Source organism: Canis lupus, chromosome 8 (assembly GCF_003254725.2).
Source record: "Canis lupus dingo isolate Sandy chromosome 8, ASM325472v2, whole genome shotgun sequence".
Classification (NCBI taxonomy): Eukaryota; Metazoa; Chordata; class Mammalia; order Carnivora; family Canidae; genus Canis; species Canis lupus.
Window position 1 is genome coordinate 22,603,747 of NC_064250.1, and position 18,258 is coordinate 22,622,004.

General features: G+C 37.9%; 2 protein-coding genes across 3 annotated transcripts in view; one reads left to right on the forward strand and one right to left on the reverse strand.

Moving 5' to 3' along the window:
- Nucleotides 1-10: 10 nt before the first annotated feature.
- Nucleotides 11-10,318, reverse strand: LOC112657597 (FKBP prolyl isomerase 3). Of its 2 annotated transcripts, none has more exons than XM_025443639.3 (7): nt 10,110-10,318; nt 7,437-7,538; nt 6,253-6,360; nt 4,030-4,165; nt 3,495-3,562; nt 1,572-1,669; nt 11-356 (listed from the first exon to the last, which is right to left on the reverse strand). In XM_025443639.3, exons 1-7 carry the CDS (start codon nt 10,215-10,217, stop codon nt 302-304), a joined length of 675 nt encoding a protein of 224 aa, XP_025299424.1. In that variant the 5' UTR covers nt 10,218-10,318; the 3' UTR covers nt 11-301. The 2 variants fall into 2 exon arrangements, with proteins under 2 accessions (XP_025299424.1, XP_025299425.1); XM_025443640.3 differs by lacking the exon at nt 10,110-10,318 and adding an exon at nt 9,012-9,985.
- Nucleotides 10,319-10,706: 388 nt separating this feature from the next.
- Nucleotides 10,707-18,258, forward strand: part of FANCM (FA complementation group M) — a 64,104-nt gene continuing 56,552 nt past the window's right edge. The window contains exons 1-3 of the mRNA XM_025443636.3: nt 10,707-12,416; nt 12,981-13,153; nt 15,818-15,895. Of these exons, the coding sequence (XP_025299421.3) occupies nt 11,909-12,416; nt 12,981-13,153; nt 15,818-15,895 (759 nt within the window). The 5' untranslated portion in view covers nt 10,707-11,908. The remainder of the gene's footprint in view (nt 12,417-12,980; nt 13,154-15,817; nt 15,896-18,258) is intronic.

Genomic DNA, 18,258 nt, shown 5'->3' on the forward strand with positions numbered 1-18,258 from the left:
ACCAAACAAATCAAGACACTGAATACGTTTTTATTGAGCCTTTTAGTTTACAACATGAGGTAAAAGGAAAGTCACTTCACCTTAACTAATATTTTACACAGCTGTAGTAAAATATCTCAAACTTTAAGGAATTATGATGGATTACATATATTAAAAGTTGGGGATTGGGTAAACAATATCTGAGTTCTTGAATTTTCCAGTTGACTCTCCCCTTACAATAGTAACCAGCTCTAGTTACATAAGTTTCTTCAAGGCCATGTTTTATTGTTGCTAATGTCTTTATATCTGAAGCATTGCTATTTCAATCAATATCCACTAATTCCACTTCAAAAATGAGTTTTGCATTTGGTGGAATTCTATTGAAGTAGTCAAGGTAAATTTGATAAAAATAATTTCTTCCTTCACTCCCAATAACCTCAGTCTAAAATTAGAATTATATATGGAAATTGGGTATTAACCCCAAAGGGAAGGGCTTTATGACTGAGTGAGGTGCCTAGTGGTTCCTAAAAGTATCTTTGTGAATGGGGATCATAACCTATCAGTATAGGTTGACTAGATCGGTTGAGCTTGAACAAGGATCTTCTTTTCCTAGTATTCCCAAATTAGCTACCACCTAATGAAGATTGCTAGTCCATGCTTAAGAAAATAAAGGCGATTTCGATCTAGTTGAGTGTATAAATTACATTAAATCAAAGTTATCATTTGAGGTGTAGTACCTGATATTTGCTGTGAATTTTAAGGTGCTGAGTTCAGAGAAGTGTGGTTTTTATCTGATTGGTCTTGACATAGTTCACAAGAGAGAGGGAGCTGTAGTTGAGCCATCTAATTTTGATAGGTTTAGAAGAGGGCTATTATATTCCCAAATAATCTTAACTGGTAAGATTGGAGAGGGCTTCCAAATTTTTAAAAAGTTACTTTAACTGATCCAACTAGTCCAGTGGGAATGGAACCAACAACTGAAAAAATTACTTCTCACTTAGTTATTGGATTGTTCTGGTAGACATGGTCAGGAGGTGTGTTTTTTTAAAAAAAGTTTCAAACTGGGCCTATTAGAAAAGTACTGTCATTAACAGTAATCACAGATGCTTCCACTATGTTGGACCTATGGTCTCTCTCCTTCAAAACTGGTAATCCCCAACATGTCCTCCATTTCTAATCTCTGAGTACCCATTTAATTGCCTGAAATTATACTGTAGCATAAAATTACTATAAGTCATACTTGTTTGCTTCAGTTGTTTGTATTGGACATCTTAGTTCCTTGAAGTAAATCCTTCATACAGTAACAACTGCTTTTCAAAGATGGAATCTTAAAACCTCACAGTTTAGCTCTCAAAAATGGAAAACCTGAGTTCCAAGAGGAAAAATGGTAGATTCTATTCTAGCTCAAGTTTGGCATACTTTGTGCCAATAAAAAATATTAACTACTGTCTATATTGGAGCTGTTGACACAGGAATACTAGTATGGACAGGATTCCTAATCTGAAAGTTAACCTAGACAACATATCTTTTATATATATTCAAGTGGCCTTTCTTCGTGTTTTTTCTTTACTCACAAAGGAAAAAAAGGATACTTGGCATCAGGCTGTCCTTTCTTTCCATAAGCCCATTCTGGTTCAATCTCTAGTCGAGCCTTTTCTCCTTTACTCATAGTTAAGAGTGCTTCATCCCACTAAAGGCAAGAACATGCAATAAAAACTAATGATAATTTGCAAAAAATACATGAAAAACTAGAAGACTGAATATACCAAAAAGCATTGTTACTGGATTTCATAATGTCCTTGATTGAATCTTTGTTCCTTTATTACCTCAATTAAAAAAAAAGTTATTTTTTTGTGTAATACACTCTTTAAATGGTACAATGTGAAAGTACTTTTTGTAAATGTTAGCTGTCATACTTTACAGAAACCAGTTATTAGTACTATCATAAAAAATTTGCTATACTTGTTATATCCTAGCGCAAACTTCTGAATTTATATTATAAGGATAAACTAGTAAGTACTTACTCTAGAATCATCTTAAGTTTGCTAGATTTTGGAGTCATGGTGGCATATAAGATAAACTACATGTTACAACATTAGGGGTAAGAGTATTCAAAGAAATAATAACAGGTTTCTAGGTTGCCATTCCAGTTTGTCCAAATTTGGATCTTGTATAATTTTTTTTTTTTTTTTTTAAGTAGACTCTTTCCCCCCCAGTGTGGGCCTCAAACTCAACCCCAAGATCGAGTCACGTGCTTTACCAACTAGGCCAGCCAGATGCTCTGGATCTTAAAGCCAGTTACCAAAAACAGTTAAACCAACAGGATGCAAAGATAAATATATGACTAATATCATATACTCTGTTGAAATGTTCAGTCACATAAAGCTCAAGGGACAGACCTGTTATATAATGGAAATTAAGAATATGGTTTACTAGAAGAAATATGTAAGCAAATTAGTCCTAGAAATAAAAAAATTGATCACCTTGGTATAATCAGGTAGCAGTTAAGGTTATTTTTAGTTAAACCTTTGGTTTCAAGATGTTTTATATGCTATTTTGGGCTGTGGATATGTTCCGTATTTTAGAACTTGCCCAAGTATAAAGAACACCGAGGGTTCTCATAAGTGCATTTAACAGGCATTTCAGTTATAATGTTTGATGCTGTGAATAAAGACCTTTTAATAACAATAGGCCCTACAAAAACAGCTTTGTTCAGTGCTCTATTACATACTCTTGTACACTGCATTGGTCAGTACAGCTCAATCCTACCTTCCCCTTTTCTCAAAGTTCCCTTCTATTATCTCTCACATGTAAAGGCAGGTAAAAAAGCATGCTTATGTGTGAAAAGTTTTTCTGGTTTTTGAACCTTGGTTGTGAGAAGTGAAAAGGCCCAGAACAAACTTCTGCTTCTATAAGGTACTGCAGTGAAATGGATCTTTTACCTTTCTCAATTGTGTGTAAGTGATAAAACAACTATGTGACATTTTTTAAGAATCTTAAAACAGGGATCTCTGGTTGGTGCAGCGGTTTGGCGCCTGCCTTTGGCCCAGGGCGCGATCCTGGAGACCCGGGATCGAATTCCACATCAGGCTCCCGGTGCATGGAGCCTGCTTCTCCCTCTGCCTATGTCTCTGCCTCTCTCTCTCTATCATAAGTAAATAAAAATTAAAAAAAAAAAATCTTAAAACATAAATTTAGAAAGCCAAACTTTCTGATGAATTACTTTATGATGAAAAAATAAAGAGGGGTAGGCATGAAGAAAATATTTGAGCCTCTATTACATTATATACTGTAGTCATGCTCATTTAATTGTTTAGCAACCCTGAGGAAGAATGTACTGTTGTCCATATCTGAAACCCAGAAAACTTGTGTCAGATCAGTTAACAGTGATAGCACCTGATTTGTCAGAATCCAAAGACAAATGTTTTCATCATATCCCAAATCCTACTTATGATACCATAGCAGATACAGCATGTACCAGAATATCTATTGATTCATTGCCATTTTTTACTTACTCCTCGGATAACTTTGCCTATTCCAACCTTAAAACTTAAAGGCTTGGCATTTTTCTTCTTCTTTGAACCTGTAAAACAAATTTTCCTTATAATGCATGATGAAATTAAGTTCCAGTGGAAAAACAGTGATTTGTCTTTAAACTGATTTTAGAACTTACCATATTATGCATTTGAAAAGAAATAAAAATTCAGAAAGTTAACTCATCAAGACAATTCTGTATGTAAAAATAGTTATGGTCCCCAAAGCAGGAAGAGGGTAAAGACCTATGTTTACACTACTAAAACACCACACTATTCTGCCTTTTATGTTAAATACAAAAGCCTCAACTATAGGACATTAACGAAGTTTAGACTAAGCTTTTTTTTTTTGGCTTCCCAACAACCAAGATTTATTCCCCCGGCCAATAATCACAGGTGCAAAGGACTTTTGGAAAAAATTGACAGCCAAGAGAAAGGTATAACCAACTGTTCATGTACCACACAAATATTTTGCAATGCCTTAAAGCTAAAAAGATAGGATTACATTTACACTTACTGGTTTGAATATTAGTATCAAAAACAGTCCCATCCTGTAGTGTTCCTGTATACCAGCAGTGAACAACATCTCCCTTTTTGGGAAAGTTGGTTTTATCTCCTTTTTTAAGGACAGATTTTGTATATTTTGGTGGACCCTAAAAACAAACAAAAACAATACATAGAGTTAGTAACTCACATCCTTCTATGGTGGACGACAAAGAGAATTCTTATACAGCCAACTGTGAACCAAGTCTCGGCACAGAGTTTCACAGATTTGGTTAACTCTGTTGCCTCTGGTTCACCTCTGAGTTAAAAAAATTCATCTAATTGTTGTCTGTGGTGAGAATATTAGTAAGTAGCCTATCTATAATTTAATTTCTTTTTTTTTTTTTAATATTTGATTTATTCATTCAAGAGAGATACACACAGAGGCAGAGACAGAGGCAGAGAGAGAAGCAGGCTCCATGCAGGGAGCCTGATGTGGGACTCTATCCTGGGACTCCAGGATCATGCCCTGGGCCGAAGGCAGACGCCCAACCACTGAGCCACTCAGGTGTCCCTCTATAATTTAATTTCAAGTAACTTCTAGCTACTTTGGAAACCAATGTTCTTTTGACAAAATTGTTATTCAACAAATGATAAAATAAATCCTATTACTTTCCAAGGTTAGAAATATAATTACTATTTAATTCCTATAAAATCATAAGGCATTAAATAACGCATTGTGACTTTTTTTTCCCCAAAGATTTGAGTTGTTTAGCACCAATACTAGACATTACTAAATATTTTTACTATATCCAATTAGAACGAATATAGTAATACTCCATTTGTTTCTGAACTTGAAAGTAAGTTCACACGAGGAACAGAATTATCTATAGAAATTACTCTAACAGGCATATTTCCTAAAACAAAGCAGGATTATCAGTTTTTTAAAGAATGCTAAAGGCTAATAGGTGGTAATTCATATAGGTAAGAAAAGCAGGGTTTTTTTTGCTGTACTTTAAGTATCAGTTTATTACTGATATTTACATTTCAGTTTATCACACATACTATTTATGTGTGAAGAGGAAGAGGGAGAGGAAGAAGCAGACTCCCTGCTGAGCTGGAAGCCTGACATGGGGGTTGATCCCAGCACTTGGAGATTATGATCTGAGCCGAAGGCAGATGCCCAACCATCTGAGCCACCCAGGCACCCCATAACTCTTTTTTTCTTAACCTCATAATGATACACAATCTGCTGCCTCATACCTTTTTATTGTAATTTTCTGGAAGGTAAACTATTTTGCCAATTGCTTTTGCAATCCTTCAATAATTATTATACCTTTACTTACCTTAGTAGCTGCTGAATATCTTCCCAGTACATATAACATTTATCAAATAATATTAGACATGATAAACCTCAAAATTGCTTTATTGTGTGTATATATCCATGAACATGAAATTCTGTTTTTCAACCAAGAGAGTATCCTGTGAACTAACTAGCTTTAGGTATATAAACTTCTATAATTGTATACTTGAACTTACACTCTATCTACAAATATCCAAATGCTATAGTACTTCATCATTAGGTGACATGTCTTCATAAGACCTAAAGAATCAAATTATTATCACTGATACTAAGACTGTTAGGAAGGAGTTATAGCTTAGTTATTAGCAAGATATTATCAGAAGTGGGCAAGATTATTATCAATTTAGCTCTTTTGTGGCTGTTCTAACTGCTGTCCTTGGCTCTACTGAGGCTGTCCCTTTGCAGAAATGGTTTTATCTAGTTCTTCAAACCTTTGTACCAAAATGTAAGACCTATGTTGGGAAAGATGAGACAGAAGACTCCACACCCTGTTGCCAAGCCTGGACTATTTCTATTGCCAAGGATACCATGTACATTAGAAAAAGCTAAAAATAATCACAGTGAAACGGCTTTCACTCAGTCAAACTTGGCTATAGAAGCAGGACTTAAAATGGCTTTGGAAGCTCAGGAGTTCTAGTCAGACATAGAGGAAATATAAAATACAAAGCTAGAGGTATTTTATAGAAAAAGCTTATTAACCATAAAGCACTGGTTCTTACATGTTTTTCTTTTTTTTTCTTCCCTGATTCAGTACACCTAAGGGAGATAACACACCCCAAATCAGTGTTTGGCTCACTCAAAGTAGTCATACTCAACCACCCCTTATTATGAGAAATCAGTGCTATAAACTTTCCTCAAATTCACATGAGAAATAAAATAATATTACATACAAACCTCATCCAGAGTCTCTTCACACTTGGTTTCTTTGGGTTTATCTTCATTAAGCTTCACATTTTTCACCTGCTCAGACACTTTACTTATACTTTCAGTACCTTTGAAACGCTGCAAGGAAAATGTTCTAATGTTTACCATATTCGGGACAGGCTAAAGACTAGAAGGGATATCTAGATTTTCAACTTTTCAATTTAATGAACACCTGCATTTGAATATAGGCTATGTAACTCAAATACAAATAAATGGAAACTAAGAACAAAGGAAAAATCTTATGTTAAGCATTTTAATCAACAAATTATGAACCTCAAAGCATCTCATAATATAAATGCTCAAAAGGGATCTTTAGAAAGGACAACTCAGTGGCATTGGGTGTTTGACTCTTGGTTTCAGCTACGGTCATGACTTCAGGGTCTTGGCATTCAGCCCCATGTTGGGCTCCATGCTCATGGGGAGTCTGGGATTCTCTCGGTCTCCCCTCACTTGTGCTCTCTCTCTTTAAAACGAATAAATAAATACTTAAAAAGGAAAAAGATTTAGAAAGGCCAACTCAAGACTCAGATATGAATACTATCACATAATTCCTTAATAAAGACTCTGTTGTGGAAGATAGTTATTTCATAGTGAACAAATATTGGAGAATTTTTTAAAAATTTGGTTTTCTAAAGGCTCAGCCTAAATCTAAGATTCAAAATTCATTAATGAAATAGAATTTACTTTGGAGTCTTAACTTTTTGGTAGCCCTTTTGTTGTTTTAATTTAAGCTACAGGGAATTACTATTTTTTTTAAATTTCTTTGAGAGAGAGTGAGCACAGACACATGCGAGTGTGGGGAGGGGCAGAGGAAAAGAGTCTCAAGCAGATTCTCCAAAGAACAGGTAGCCCAGTGCAGGGTTTGATGTCCAGACCCTGAGATCACCACCTGAGCCGAAATCAAGAGTCTGATGCTCAACCTACTGAGCCACCAAGGTATCCTGGGAATTATTTTTTAAAATTTGGTTCCTTTCAAAAACATAATATCCTGCTATACTGCAGATTAGCTTTGCTAGATTTGATAGTCCACTTATAGTTAGGAAAAACTCCAGGTGGAAAAAATTAAATAAATTCTGCAAATAAATTTAAAAGTTCTTTTCTCAAACACAAATATCTAAACCAATATTCTGGTAATATGATGTAATAATACTCACCTTACTTTCAAAAAGATGGTTGTAGGCTGTAACCAAATGGTCCTTGTTAGCTGTCTTGGCCACATTTTTAATGTTTCCTAATAACTTATGTTCTGCAAGAAACTATAAGGAAAAAAAGCTGGTTAGTCAAAATAATCTCCCTCATGTAATAAGGGTCTAAACTTTAGAAAATGACCTCTTATGTGAACAATTGTATCGTTAATAAAACTACTACTGATGGAAAAAATAAATATATTTTCTGCCCTACTTCATAACAAAAAAGATCGAAGGAAGATTTAAAAAATACACTATAAAGATTATTGACAAGACTGGAACTATAATATTACATAGGAGTCACACTGTTGCATACTAATGCTCTTCCCATTACAGAACTCACAGAACATTTATATAGCAAGCACACTTTGGTAACTGGATGATGCTGGTACTGGCAGGATGTTACTTGGCCATGGCCATGGGACCCTTTAACCATGTTAGGCATAGCTATCTTGACAAATGTGTAACCCATTCTTGACAGACTGGGAAGCACTGTTACAAAATGCTGGATATATGGTGGTTAAGTGTGCGGGCTGAGGAGTTAGACCACCTGAATCAAAATCCTAGCTATCTGATCTTAGTCAAAGGACAAGCTTTCCTAAAAACTTAGTTTCCATATCATAGTGGAAGAATAATAACAGCATCTATCTCAGAGAATGGTTTTAAGGATAAACACAATAATCCATTTAATGCCTTTCATATTACAGTCTATTGCATGGTGAGAACTCAATAAATATTAGTTGTTAGGACTAATAACAATGTACTTCATAATTCAAAGTAACAGAATCCCACTTCTCTTAAATAAAATCAGCAAAAACAGTTAAAACCAAGTTGGCAAATTGACACCAAAATACTACTTCTGAAATATCGAGTTATCAAAATGTAACATCATCTCAAAATCATGTAATGTGGGGATTTGAAAAATGTCTTCTTCTTATTTTTTTCTGCTTCCTTTTCTGCCTTCTGGTCCTTGATTCCTCATTTTTGTTATCTTCATAAAGCTGGCCCCTGGCACCTATCTTTTTGATAAAACAGCTTTTCTAACAAATCACTACTGTATTTTTTTTTCTCCTCTGCTTTTCCTCTCCCTCAATTAGACAAATGTTCTAAATGATAAAGGCTGAAAGGTAATTTTGATTAAATGGAAGTAATCACTTGCTTTTAGCACTCTTGTGATTTCTTTAGCAAGATTCCAAAAAAATATCCAAAATACCAACAGCTCCTTCATATCTTATGATCAATAAGATGGTGACTGTCAAATATAAGTTTAGGAATGTGAATGAATACTGGAGAATATGCACTTGAAAGATTAATATGTTGAAAAAAATTGATAATTCAAGTCTCTTGAAATTGTCCCAGGTGGGCCAGTTTTACATTAGATTTCACACTGGGATCATTTGTTCTGTAAGAATTTGATTAACTACAGTATTAAGACATTAAATGTTAACAAATGATATGCCTAGTTTACTCTATTGTTCCTGTTGAAAATATGAATTGACTGAAGAGAAAGTAATTCCACTAAAATGGTATAAAATGGAATACCTGAGGTGCGGTCTTTCTTTTTATCCTGTATCCCCTAATACTGAGCATAGTTCTTGCTATAGGTGTTGTATAAATATTTGCTGATGTCTAGGTGTATAGAACTGGATGCTTGAGAGTAACTACCTCTTAAAGACACCTCAAAATGAAAATTAACTACGATCCTAACAGAAGAACCCAGAAAGAATTCTTCTAATTCAAGTTTAGAACTTAAATGAAAAGCTGTAGAGAAACCATTCAGACTGCTGTTTCTATCTCCCAAAAGTGGAGGATCCAGCTTGCAGAAATTCTGCAGTGGTTCGGGAACTTAAGAGAGGTTATGAATGCTCTTAATTTCGGAAAGGAAAAAAGTCAAGTCTGACAAAACAAAACAAAACAAAACAACCCCAAAACACTTGTGACCAGAGTCGGGTGGTTAAGATGGAGCCTATACTGAAAAATGCAGGGCGTACAGGATAAAGAATGTCAAATTCATTTCTTAGTCTTGTTTATAACAATGGGAGATACTGTGCGCTTGAAGGCGCATGTAACTCCCCTGAAAGTATAAAGGTGAAAAGGTCACGTAGAGTCGATATTTTAAAAAGTTAAACTGCAAACTACCGTTTTTTTTTAAAAAAAATTACACGCATTAGTGTTCATTATTTAGTAATCGACGAGAAAAGCAAAACGCACAGACCGTTCCCACAAAAACCTTCACAAGCCTTCCCAGTCCCCTAACGGCCTACTCTCTCCTGCAGGGGCCTCACCCCGGTCCCCAGAGCAAGGGCACCCGTCCCAACCCCCAGGATCTCCTGGTTTTATTCTTTTTTTTTCTTTCCCACAGCTTCCACCCTCACTCAAGGGTCCCAGTGAGGTTCTGATGACGCAATCGCCGCTTGCCGGCCCCAAGCAGTAAAGCTGTTCCCCCCACCCAGATGGGGCAGCCCAGCTAGGGCAAGAGCGCGGCTCCCCGCCACACGCGAGGCCTCTCCGGCCTTCCAGGCCACCAGCCGCGAGAGGACGAGGGCGGGGGCACGGAGGAATACAGAATGTACGGGAATCTCCGGGGGGGTGAGGCGTCCCTCAGCCGCACCAGCCCGGCCGCCCCGCCGCCTCTGGTACCGAATCTGAACCGTGGTCCTGTAGAAACTTGATAATGTCCTTCTTGGGTAGTTGCTCGCTGCGCAGCTGCTCCACGGTCCAGGCCCGCTGTGGAACGGCCGCCGCCATCTTCCCCCGCTGCCTCCGCCGTACTGAGCCAGCCCGCCTCAGTTCAGCATCGGCCCGCCCCTGGGGCGTGGCGCGGGCTCCGCCGGGAGCGCGAGGGGGCGGGGCTGCGGCGCGGCGCGGCGCGGCGGGATTGGGGCCGGGCCGTGAGGGACGTCGCGGCGGTGCTTGGACTGCCTCGGTGGAGTCGGGACGTGAGCGCGCTGATGCGGTCATTGCGGCGGACGACGCGGGTGGCCTGAGCCTGCCGTCCGCTCTTGGCTGGAACCGTTGTGAAGCGACCATTGGTGGTGGGGCTATTTACCAGCCATTGCCCACATTTGTGTATTACCGACGGGCTGCTAGGCCTTTAAAGCCTGTATATAAACTGCCTCAGGAAAACAGCATTCAGGCTTCTAGTCACATTCTATCTAGTTCTAGCCTAAAAACTCACACCTGAATAGTCTCGGTCCTTGTCCATCAGAACAACCCGTACCCCCTATCTCCCTTTATTTTATTTTTTTAAAAAGATTTTATTTATTCATGAGAGAGAGGCAGAGACACAGGCAGAGGGAGAAGCAGGCTCCATGCAGGGAGCCCGACGTGGGACTCGATCCCGAATCTCCAGGATCACACCCCGGGCTGCAGGCGACGCTAAACCGCTGAGCCACCGGGGCTGCCCCCACCTCCCTTTTCAAACTCAGGTGAAACTGAAATACAACTGTTCCTTTCCCTGCCCAAGAAATAAAAAGACGCCGGAAAGTTTAAAAGCAAGTTCAAGAAACTGGCCAAACACAACAATGTAAAGAAGCTGCACGCAGGATGCTGTTTGCGGATGACGACGGCGATAGTATTAATGTTCACAACAACCCACACACGAGGAAGGAAATGTCCAGAGGTTACTCCAAGTTGCCAGAGTTTGGAGCGAAGAAGCGGGGAATCGTACCAAGCCTGAGGTAGAAAGCTGTCGCTAGAGTAGAATAATATCTCACTGACGCATACGGCCTGGTGTCATTTATGAAGATGTAATGATGGAATCAGGAATGCCTTCCTTTTTTTTTCTTTCAGATTTCCTGATGAATATGAAGCCAAACCGTTCACTTCCCTCTTAATAATAAAAATATTAAGATAATGGGCTACCTCTCCAAATACTGGGAAAATGAGACCGGGCATTTTTCTTTTTTTTCTCAGCTTGGATAAAGAAATAAGACCTTTAATTCTACGTAGCCCATGTGTTTTTCACCTCATCTTCCGATTTAAAAACATAGCCAACAAGGAATGTTAGACACTCCATAACGTTAAATTCACAAAAATATGGATATTCGTGGACCTCAAAGTTATTATTATTATTATTTTTTTATCATTTTAAGCAATATCATCATCTTAGCAATGAGGCCCAAACGCCCAGTCATCGGAACGGAACTTAGATTTAAAGTCTATAAGGAAACTGAACCGCGGACCAAATTTAGAGTAACGCCAGGGTAGTGCGCATGCGTCTCCGGGACTACTCCGCAAGGGTTTCCGGGAAGCCAGCCAATCAGATTTCCGACGCAAACTCAGTGGCGGCATTTTCAACTAGATGAACCCACCGACTGCAGTTCCGCCCTCGCGTTCCACTGTTTTGTGTGAAGGTAACCGATGGGGATCCGAATGGCGGCGGTTGAGCTGTTGGAACGGCTTGCGTCTGAGAGAGGCCTCTGGTGATTGTCAGCCTAATGAGCGGACGGCAAAGAACGCTTTTCCAGACGTGGGGCTCAAGCATTTCTCGATCAGCCGGAGCCCCGGGTTGCAGCTCTGGACCTGAGCGGCCTCAGAGCCCGGGCACCTCTACGGCACATTTTCCTCCGGCTGCAGAGGCTCAGCCGGAGTCGGACGATGATGTATTGCTGGTTGCAGTGTATGAGGCCGAGCAGCAGCTGAGGGTAGAGAATGGCGGTTTCTGCACCTCAGCGGGCTCCCTGTGGATTTACCCTACTAATTGCCCAGTGCGGGACTACCAGCTACAGATTACCCGGACTTCTCTGTTTTGCAACACGCTGGTGTGTCTCCCTACTGGCTTGGGAAAGACCTTTATTGCCGCCGTGGTCATGTACAATTTCTACCGCTGGTTCCCTTCCGGCAAGGTGGTCTTCATGGCCCCCACGAAACCTTTGGTGACACAGCAGATCGAGGCTTGCTACCGAGTGATGGGTATTCCGCAGTCCCACATGGCCGAAATGACAGGTATTTTAGAGAATGGGCTAATTTGAAATTAAGAGCTGGGTACTCGGGAAAGCACGCGTTCTGGTGGAAACTGAGCTAAAGCAATTCCATGCGGAATAGTCCCCAGAACACAGCATATTTTACATCTTCTCCCTTAAAGGATTATCTACTTGAAGCAAGCCTGGCCCTCACAAAAAAGGGTTGCTTTACTCAATTTTCAGAGACTCCCTTTAGTTTGTCGGAGCATTTTGAAGCGATTATGTGTGTATACTCCCATCAGTAAGTGAGCAGGAGGTTTCCCGACTTTCTAACCCAGAAAGATTTCCCAGAAAGAAAGTTTGCTTTTCTTAAGACATTGTGTCATTATGTAGGAATTCTCTAAAAACTGTCTAGTTGTGCCTCAGCATTGACATTTGGATCACAACAGAGCTTTAAAATGTAACAGTTCAATGATTTGTTAAATTGTTCTTGGCTGAAGGCAGATTACCAAAGGACTGCATTGTGAAATTAGGCCAGATTATTTATAGATATTTTAAAGATAACAGTCCTGGCATTTAGAATATAGAATGTCACTTTTGTTTACAGGAACTACTCAAGCTTTCACCAGGAAGGAAATATGGCGCAGTAAGAGAGTCCTTTTTCTTACACCTCAAGTCATGGTAAATGATCTTTCTAGAGGAGCTTGTCCTGCTGCTGAAATAAAGTGTCTAGTTATTGATGAAGCTCATAAAGCTCTTGGAAACTATGCTTATTGTCAGGTAATATTTCGTTTAAAAGTCTTTGGACTGTGAACATATTGTTAAAGAGTATTTTAGTGAATACTTATTAATGATGGAAGTTTTGATTGTGTTATCATTATGAAAAAGCCCCACATTATTTCAATGAAAGTAATACTTCATTCAAACAGTGTCTCTGCTGTCTTAAAATTTTTTTTTTTTTAATCCTTAACAAGACCATTACTGTGGGTGTAGATGCTGAAAGCCTAGTCATGGTTGAGGCAGTGATCTGAAATAGGGTATGGGTGGAGTTTTGGAACTAAGATAATAATCCAGAGATTGGTAGCAGATGTGCAGTGTCATTCCTTGGCAGCTAGGTAAAATACTTAACTGTCAAGAGTTGTTACCAAGATTGAATGATCTAATATATGCAGCATACCTAACACAGTGGCTTCTAGTTAAGTACTACATGAATATAAACTATAAAGGTGAAGAAGTGGGATATGGCTGGAGAGGTAATTAAGGTCCAGGCCATGAAGGTATTTGTATATTATGCTTAGCAATTTGAATGCTCTTTGTAGGACATAGGAAATACAGGTGGTGGAGACTCACTGAACAATGTTCAGTGATACTTTAGATTTAAAAGAGATTAGAAGAGAGAAGGCTAAAGGCAGGATGTACAATGAGGAAGAGGAGGAATTTAGGATGACTCCCAGGTTTCTGAGTTGGAAGACTGAGGATGCTCTTAGTCAAGATGAAGAGTTCTGGAGGCACTAAAGATTTGGGGTATTACATGAAGATGATTAGTGTAGTTTTAGATTGTTGAGTTTGAAATGTCTATGAGGAATCGAAGTACAGATACCAGTGGGCAGTGGGTGATAAAAGTATGAATTTCAATGGAGAGTTCTGAGCTGGAGATACAGCTTTGCAAATCATCAACGGGTAGGTGGTGGGTAGGTAAAACTATAATCTGGTGATATCAGGGAGAGGGTATAGCGTAAGAATAAAAGGGAGAGTTGATTTTATTTAGTGCCAAGAGGTGAATTTTACTGCCAGTTTGTGAATTTGTAGTTTCCCTGTTTAAAGAACTGAAGTTTAAGTTTATTGTATTATACCTCTGTGTTACCTTCTGGAGAATTGTCATCTTTAGAGTTGATTTTAGGCAGGAAATGGATGTATATATTTTTTTATTCATATCTTTCCAAGTAAATTAATATCCAGTGTGTTAAGGTTTCTGCTTGAGCGGGGCATTTAAAATTTTTTATTTTAACTCTGTGAATTTATTTTGTAGATTTTAGCTTATACCTAGCAACTTTAATTCATTTATTTTATTTTCAAAGAAAATTTCTAGCACCAGGTGTTTTTTTTTTTTTTTTTTTTTTTTTTAAGTAGGCTCCACAATCAGCATGGAGCCCAATAATGGGCTTGAACTCATGACCCTGAGATCAAAACTGGGCTGAGATCAAGAGTCAGACACCCAACCAACTGAGCGCCTTTGCCCCTTTTTTTAATTTACAAAGCTTATGCTATTATTGAGTACAGTAAGACATGCACTGATTTCATTAAATCCAAACAGTCCTGAGTGTTTATGATGCCTTGAATATTATAGATGGAGAAGCCAACAGGCACACCAACTCCATGAAGAATGTAGCTTCCTGGGTTACAAACACAGCACCATTTCCTTTTCTACAAAATGCTTGAGAATCCCATTTGGATGAAAGTAATGTATTTATTAGGGACATTTTGTCTTGCATCAGTTTTTACTTAGAACAATTCTATGTTAAGTATAATGTTCTGTCTTTATGTTGTATTCCATATCATGTTAAAAAGAAAGTCCATAAATAATATTTTTTGAGATTAGTCAAGATTCAGGGTCTCTTTTAATTCATCCTTTATGTGGGTTGAAATAAAGTTTTTAGATAACCTGTTTTTACTATTTCCCATATCTAATGCAGAGCTATTAGATATTGAGAGCTATTCTTGCAATTCCATTTACTTAGGGGTTCTTTTCCTTGTATTGGGGCATCACGTGAAGGATTATTTAGGAATCTGGTGAAAAATTCAGTATATGGGTATTGAATTCACATTACCAGATATGGGTGTTGAATTCATATTTCGAAGTCTAGAATGATGCTTTGGTGCCATTGAGAAGGTGTGTTAACATTTAAAAGGAAAGTTGGGCTTTTAAAGTCTTTTCCTGAAACAGTTTTTCTCCATTTCAAATCTAATTTCATACTGTTTTTTTTTTTTTCCCTGTCTTTATGTTAGGACTTATCTTCACCTGGTAAGTGTGCAGTATGGATATAGCTGTAAGGCTAATAAACATATGGCTCAAACAACAGAAAGTAGACCCTTTTCTTCTTCGATTTGCCCTTGAATTAACTGAGTATTTTGATTTGCCTCTGTAGTCAGCCTTGATGTAGTAGCTTTATGTATGGAAGAAACTCTAAGATGTTTTTGATTGGTGTAGAATGTAAACCTGAATTATTTGCTCTTTAGATAATGTGACTCATGATGGTTCCATCCCTTAGACCATCAATACTCTATAAGAAAGAATGATAATGGAACATATATAATAGTTTGTTTAACAGAATCACTGTTGTTTTTGTATTGATAATAGAACATATATAATAGTTTGTTTAACAGAATCACTGTTGTTTTTGTATTGGATGGATGAAATTAAAGAACATTTTTTTCTTGTTTAAGGTTGTAAGAGAACTGTTCAAATATACAAATCACTTTAGAATCTTGGCTCTCAGTGCCACACCAGGTAGTGATATAAAGGTAAGTAAAATGTCTTTCCATTTATTAACATTTAAGAAAATAACAGCTTTTGTATGGGGCCGGACCAGTTTGTCATTCTAGTATTTAGTTTGACATCAAGACTACAACATTTCTTACACATTCCTGTTTTCTTCTTTGGTTGGAGGAGATTTTCTACATGAGCAGTTTTTAGATGTCAGTATACATAAGTAGTTTGTTAAAAGTACTAAACTTTTGAATACTCTACGTGTTTTTTAAATTAAGTTTTCAGGTTTTTTTTTTTTTAAGTTTGATTTTGAACTAAGGCTTCCAGAAAATTTGCAAAAATTGCAATCTCTATCTCTACTTTGCTCAGCTACCCTAATGTTAACATATAACCATAGTGTATCAAAACCAGGAAATTAACGTTGGCACAATACTAGTAACTCCTCTGTAGACCTGAGTTGAATTTTATGTTTTCCCACCATTGTCCTTTTCAGCTTCAGGGTCTGGTTCAGGATCTCACTTGCATTTAGTTGTCCTGTCTCAGTCCTTCCTATCTGTGATAGTTTTTCAATCTTCTCCAGTGTTCCATGACCTTGACAGTTTTAAGAGTAGATGTCAGTTATTTTGTAGAATATTCCTCAGTTTGGGTTTGTCTGATGTTTCTCATGATTGGAGTGAGGTTATACATTTTGGGGAAGAACACTCCAGAAGTGATGCTGTACGTTTTTCAGTGCATGGTATTAGAAAATACGTGATGTTGATTTGTCTTACTGCTGTTGTTGTTAATCTTGACTTGGTTAAGAAGATATCTTCCCAGTTTCTGCATTTTAAAATTACTATTTTCCCCTTTGTAACTAATAAGCATATAGTGGGGGATTTACTGAGACTATGTAAATATTTTAGCATCCAATGACTGTTCTTGCTTGCAGCTGTTATTTCTGTGGTGTTTGCCTAATCATTATTTCCTTTCATTTCTTTTATGATTGTTAACGTGAATTCTTTTGTAATGAAGAGTGTTTCTTCTCTTCCATTTATTTAATTCTCTGTATCAATTTGAACTAATGGACATGTATTTTTTTCTATGTGCCACAATCCAGAGCTGTCATTGTTAATTTTGTTGCTCAGATTATTAAAGCTTTGGCTATTGGGACCTCCTTTATGATGGTGCCTGCTTTTGGACATTCCCCCTATCTTTCTTTTGAAAGATACAAGATATTTATGCTCATTTAGTATTTTTCATGTCTAGCTGTGGAATCAACCATTTCTCCAGGTAGCTCTGGTTTCCTTTATTCAAGGGTAGTGAAAATTTTGAGCCCCATCTCATTATGTTCTAATTTTAGTTGCTCTGAGTGGTGTTCTGTATTGGGTTTTGAAGACCTTCTAAGTTTAAATTTCAATTCTGTCAAGTTGTAAGCCTTTTCCTTCTACCCATAGCCTTGATATTTTTCAGAAATTTCTGTGCTGCCTCTGATCTTACTTTAATCACTTTAAACATGCTGGATTGTTTTTAGTCACCTTTTAAGTCTTTGCTGAAATGTTGTGCCTTCAAAAAATTTTACTCTAAACTGTCAAAAGCTAGCTCTCCCTATCTTTTTTGTATGTGTGTAATTTTCTTCTTAATAGTAATCATAATCTGTCATTTTATTTATTTATTTTTTTAAATATTTTTTTCTTTATTTATTTATGATAGTCACACAGAAAGAGAGAGAGAGAGGCAGAGACATAGGCAGAGGGAGAAGCAGGCTCCATGCACCGGGAGCCCGACGTGGGATTCTATCCCGGGTCTCCAGGATCGCGCCCTGGGCCAAAGGCAGGCGCCAAACCGCTGCGCCACCCAGGGATCCCATAATCTGTCATTTTATTTTATTTTATTTTTTATTTTTTATTTTTTTTAATTTTTATTTATTTATGATAGTCACAGAGAGAGAGAGAGAGGCGCAGAGACACAGTCAGAGGGAGAAGCAGGCTCCATGCACCGGGAGCCCGATGTGGGATTCGATCCCGGGTCTCCAGGATCGTGCCCTGGGCCAAAGGCAGGCGCCAAACCGCTGCGCCACCCAGATATCCCCATAATCTGTCATTTTAAAAAAATTAATTAAACTCAGTTTTTACTTAGAACATCAGTCTTCTATAATACCCAGTGCTCATTACATTATGTGCTCTCCTTAATGCCCATCACCCAGTTACCCCATTCCCCCTCCAGCAACCTTCACTTTGTTTCTCATGATTAAGAGTCTCTCTTTCAGGGATCATTTCTATAGTTTGTTAATCTGTCATTTTTTTGACTTATTCATTTATTTGTTGTCTTCTGCCCCATGAAAATAGTAACTATATGAATATACAGATTATGTTTATGTTGGTGGTAGCTCTGTTACTAACTCAATACCGGACATGTGGGA

What these genes read in the sequence shown, in the direction of transcription:
- LOC112657597 (XM_025443639.3), bottom strand. Translation starts at nt 10,217, where the DNA reads ATGGCGGCGGCCGTTCCACAGCGGGCCTGGACCGTGGAGCAGCTGCGC. An exon ending in ACCATCTTTTTGAAAGTAAG is followed by an intron (nt 6,361 to 7,436) that starts GTGAGTATTATT and finishes TTTTCCTTGCAG; the next exon opens with CGTTTCAAAGGTACTGAAAG. An exon ending in TAGGCAAAGTTATCCGAGGA is followed by an intron (nt 1,670 to 3,494) that starts GTAAGTAAAAAA and finishes TCTTGCCTTTAG; the next exon opens with TGGGATGAAGCACTCTTAAC.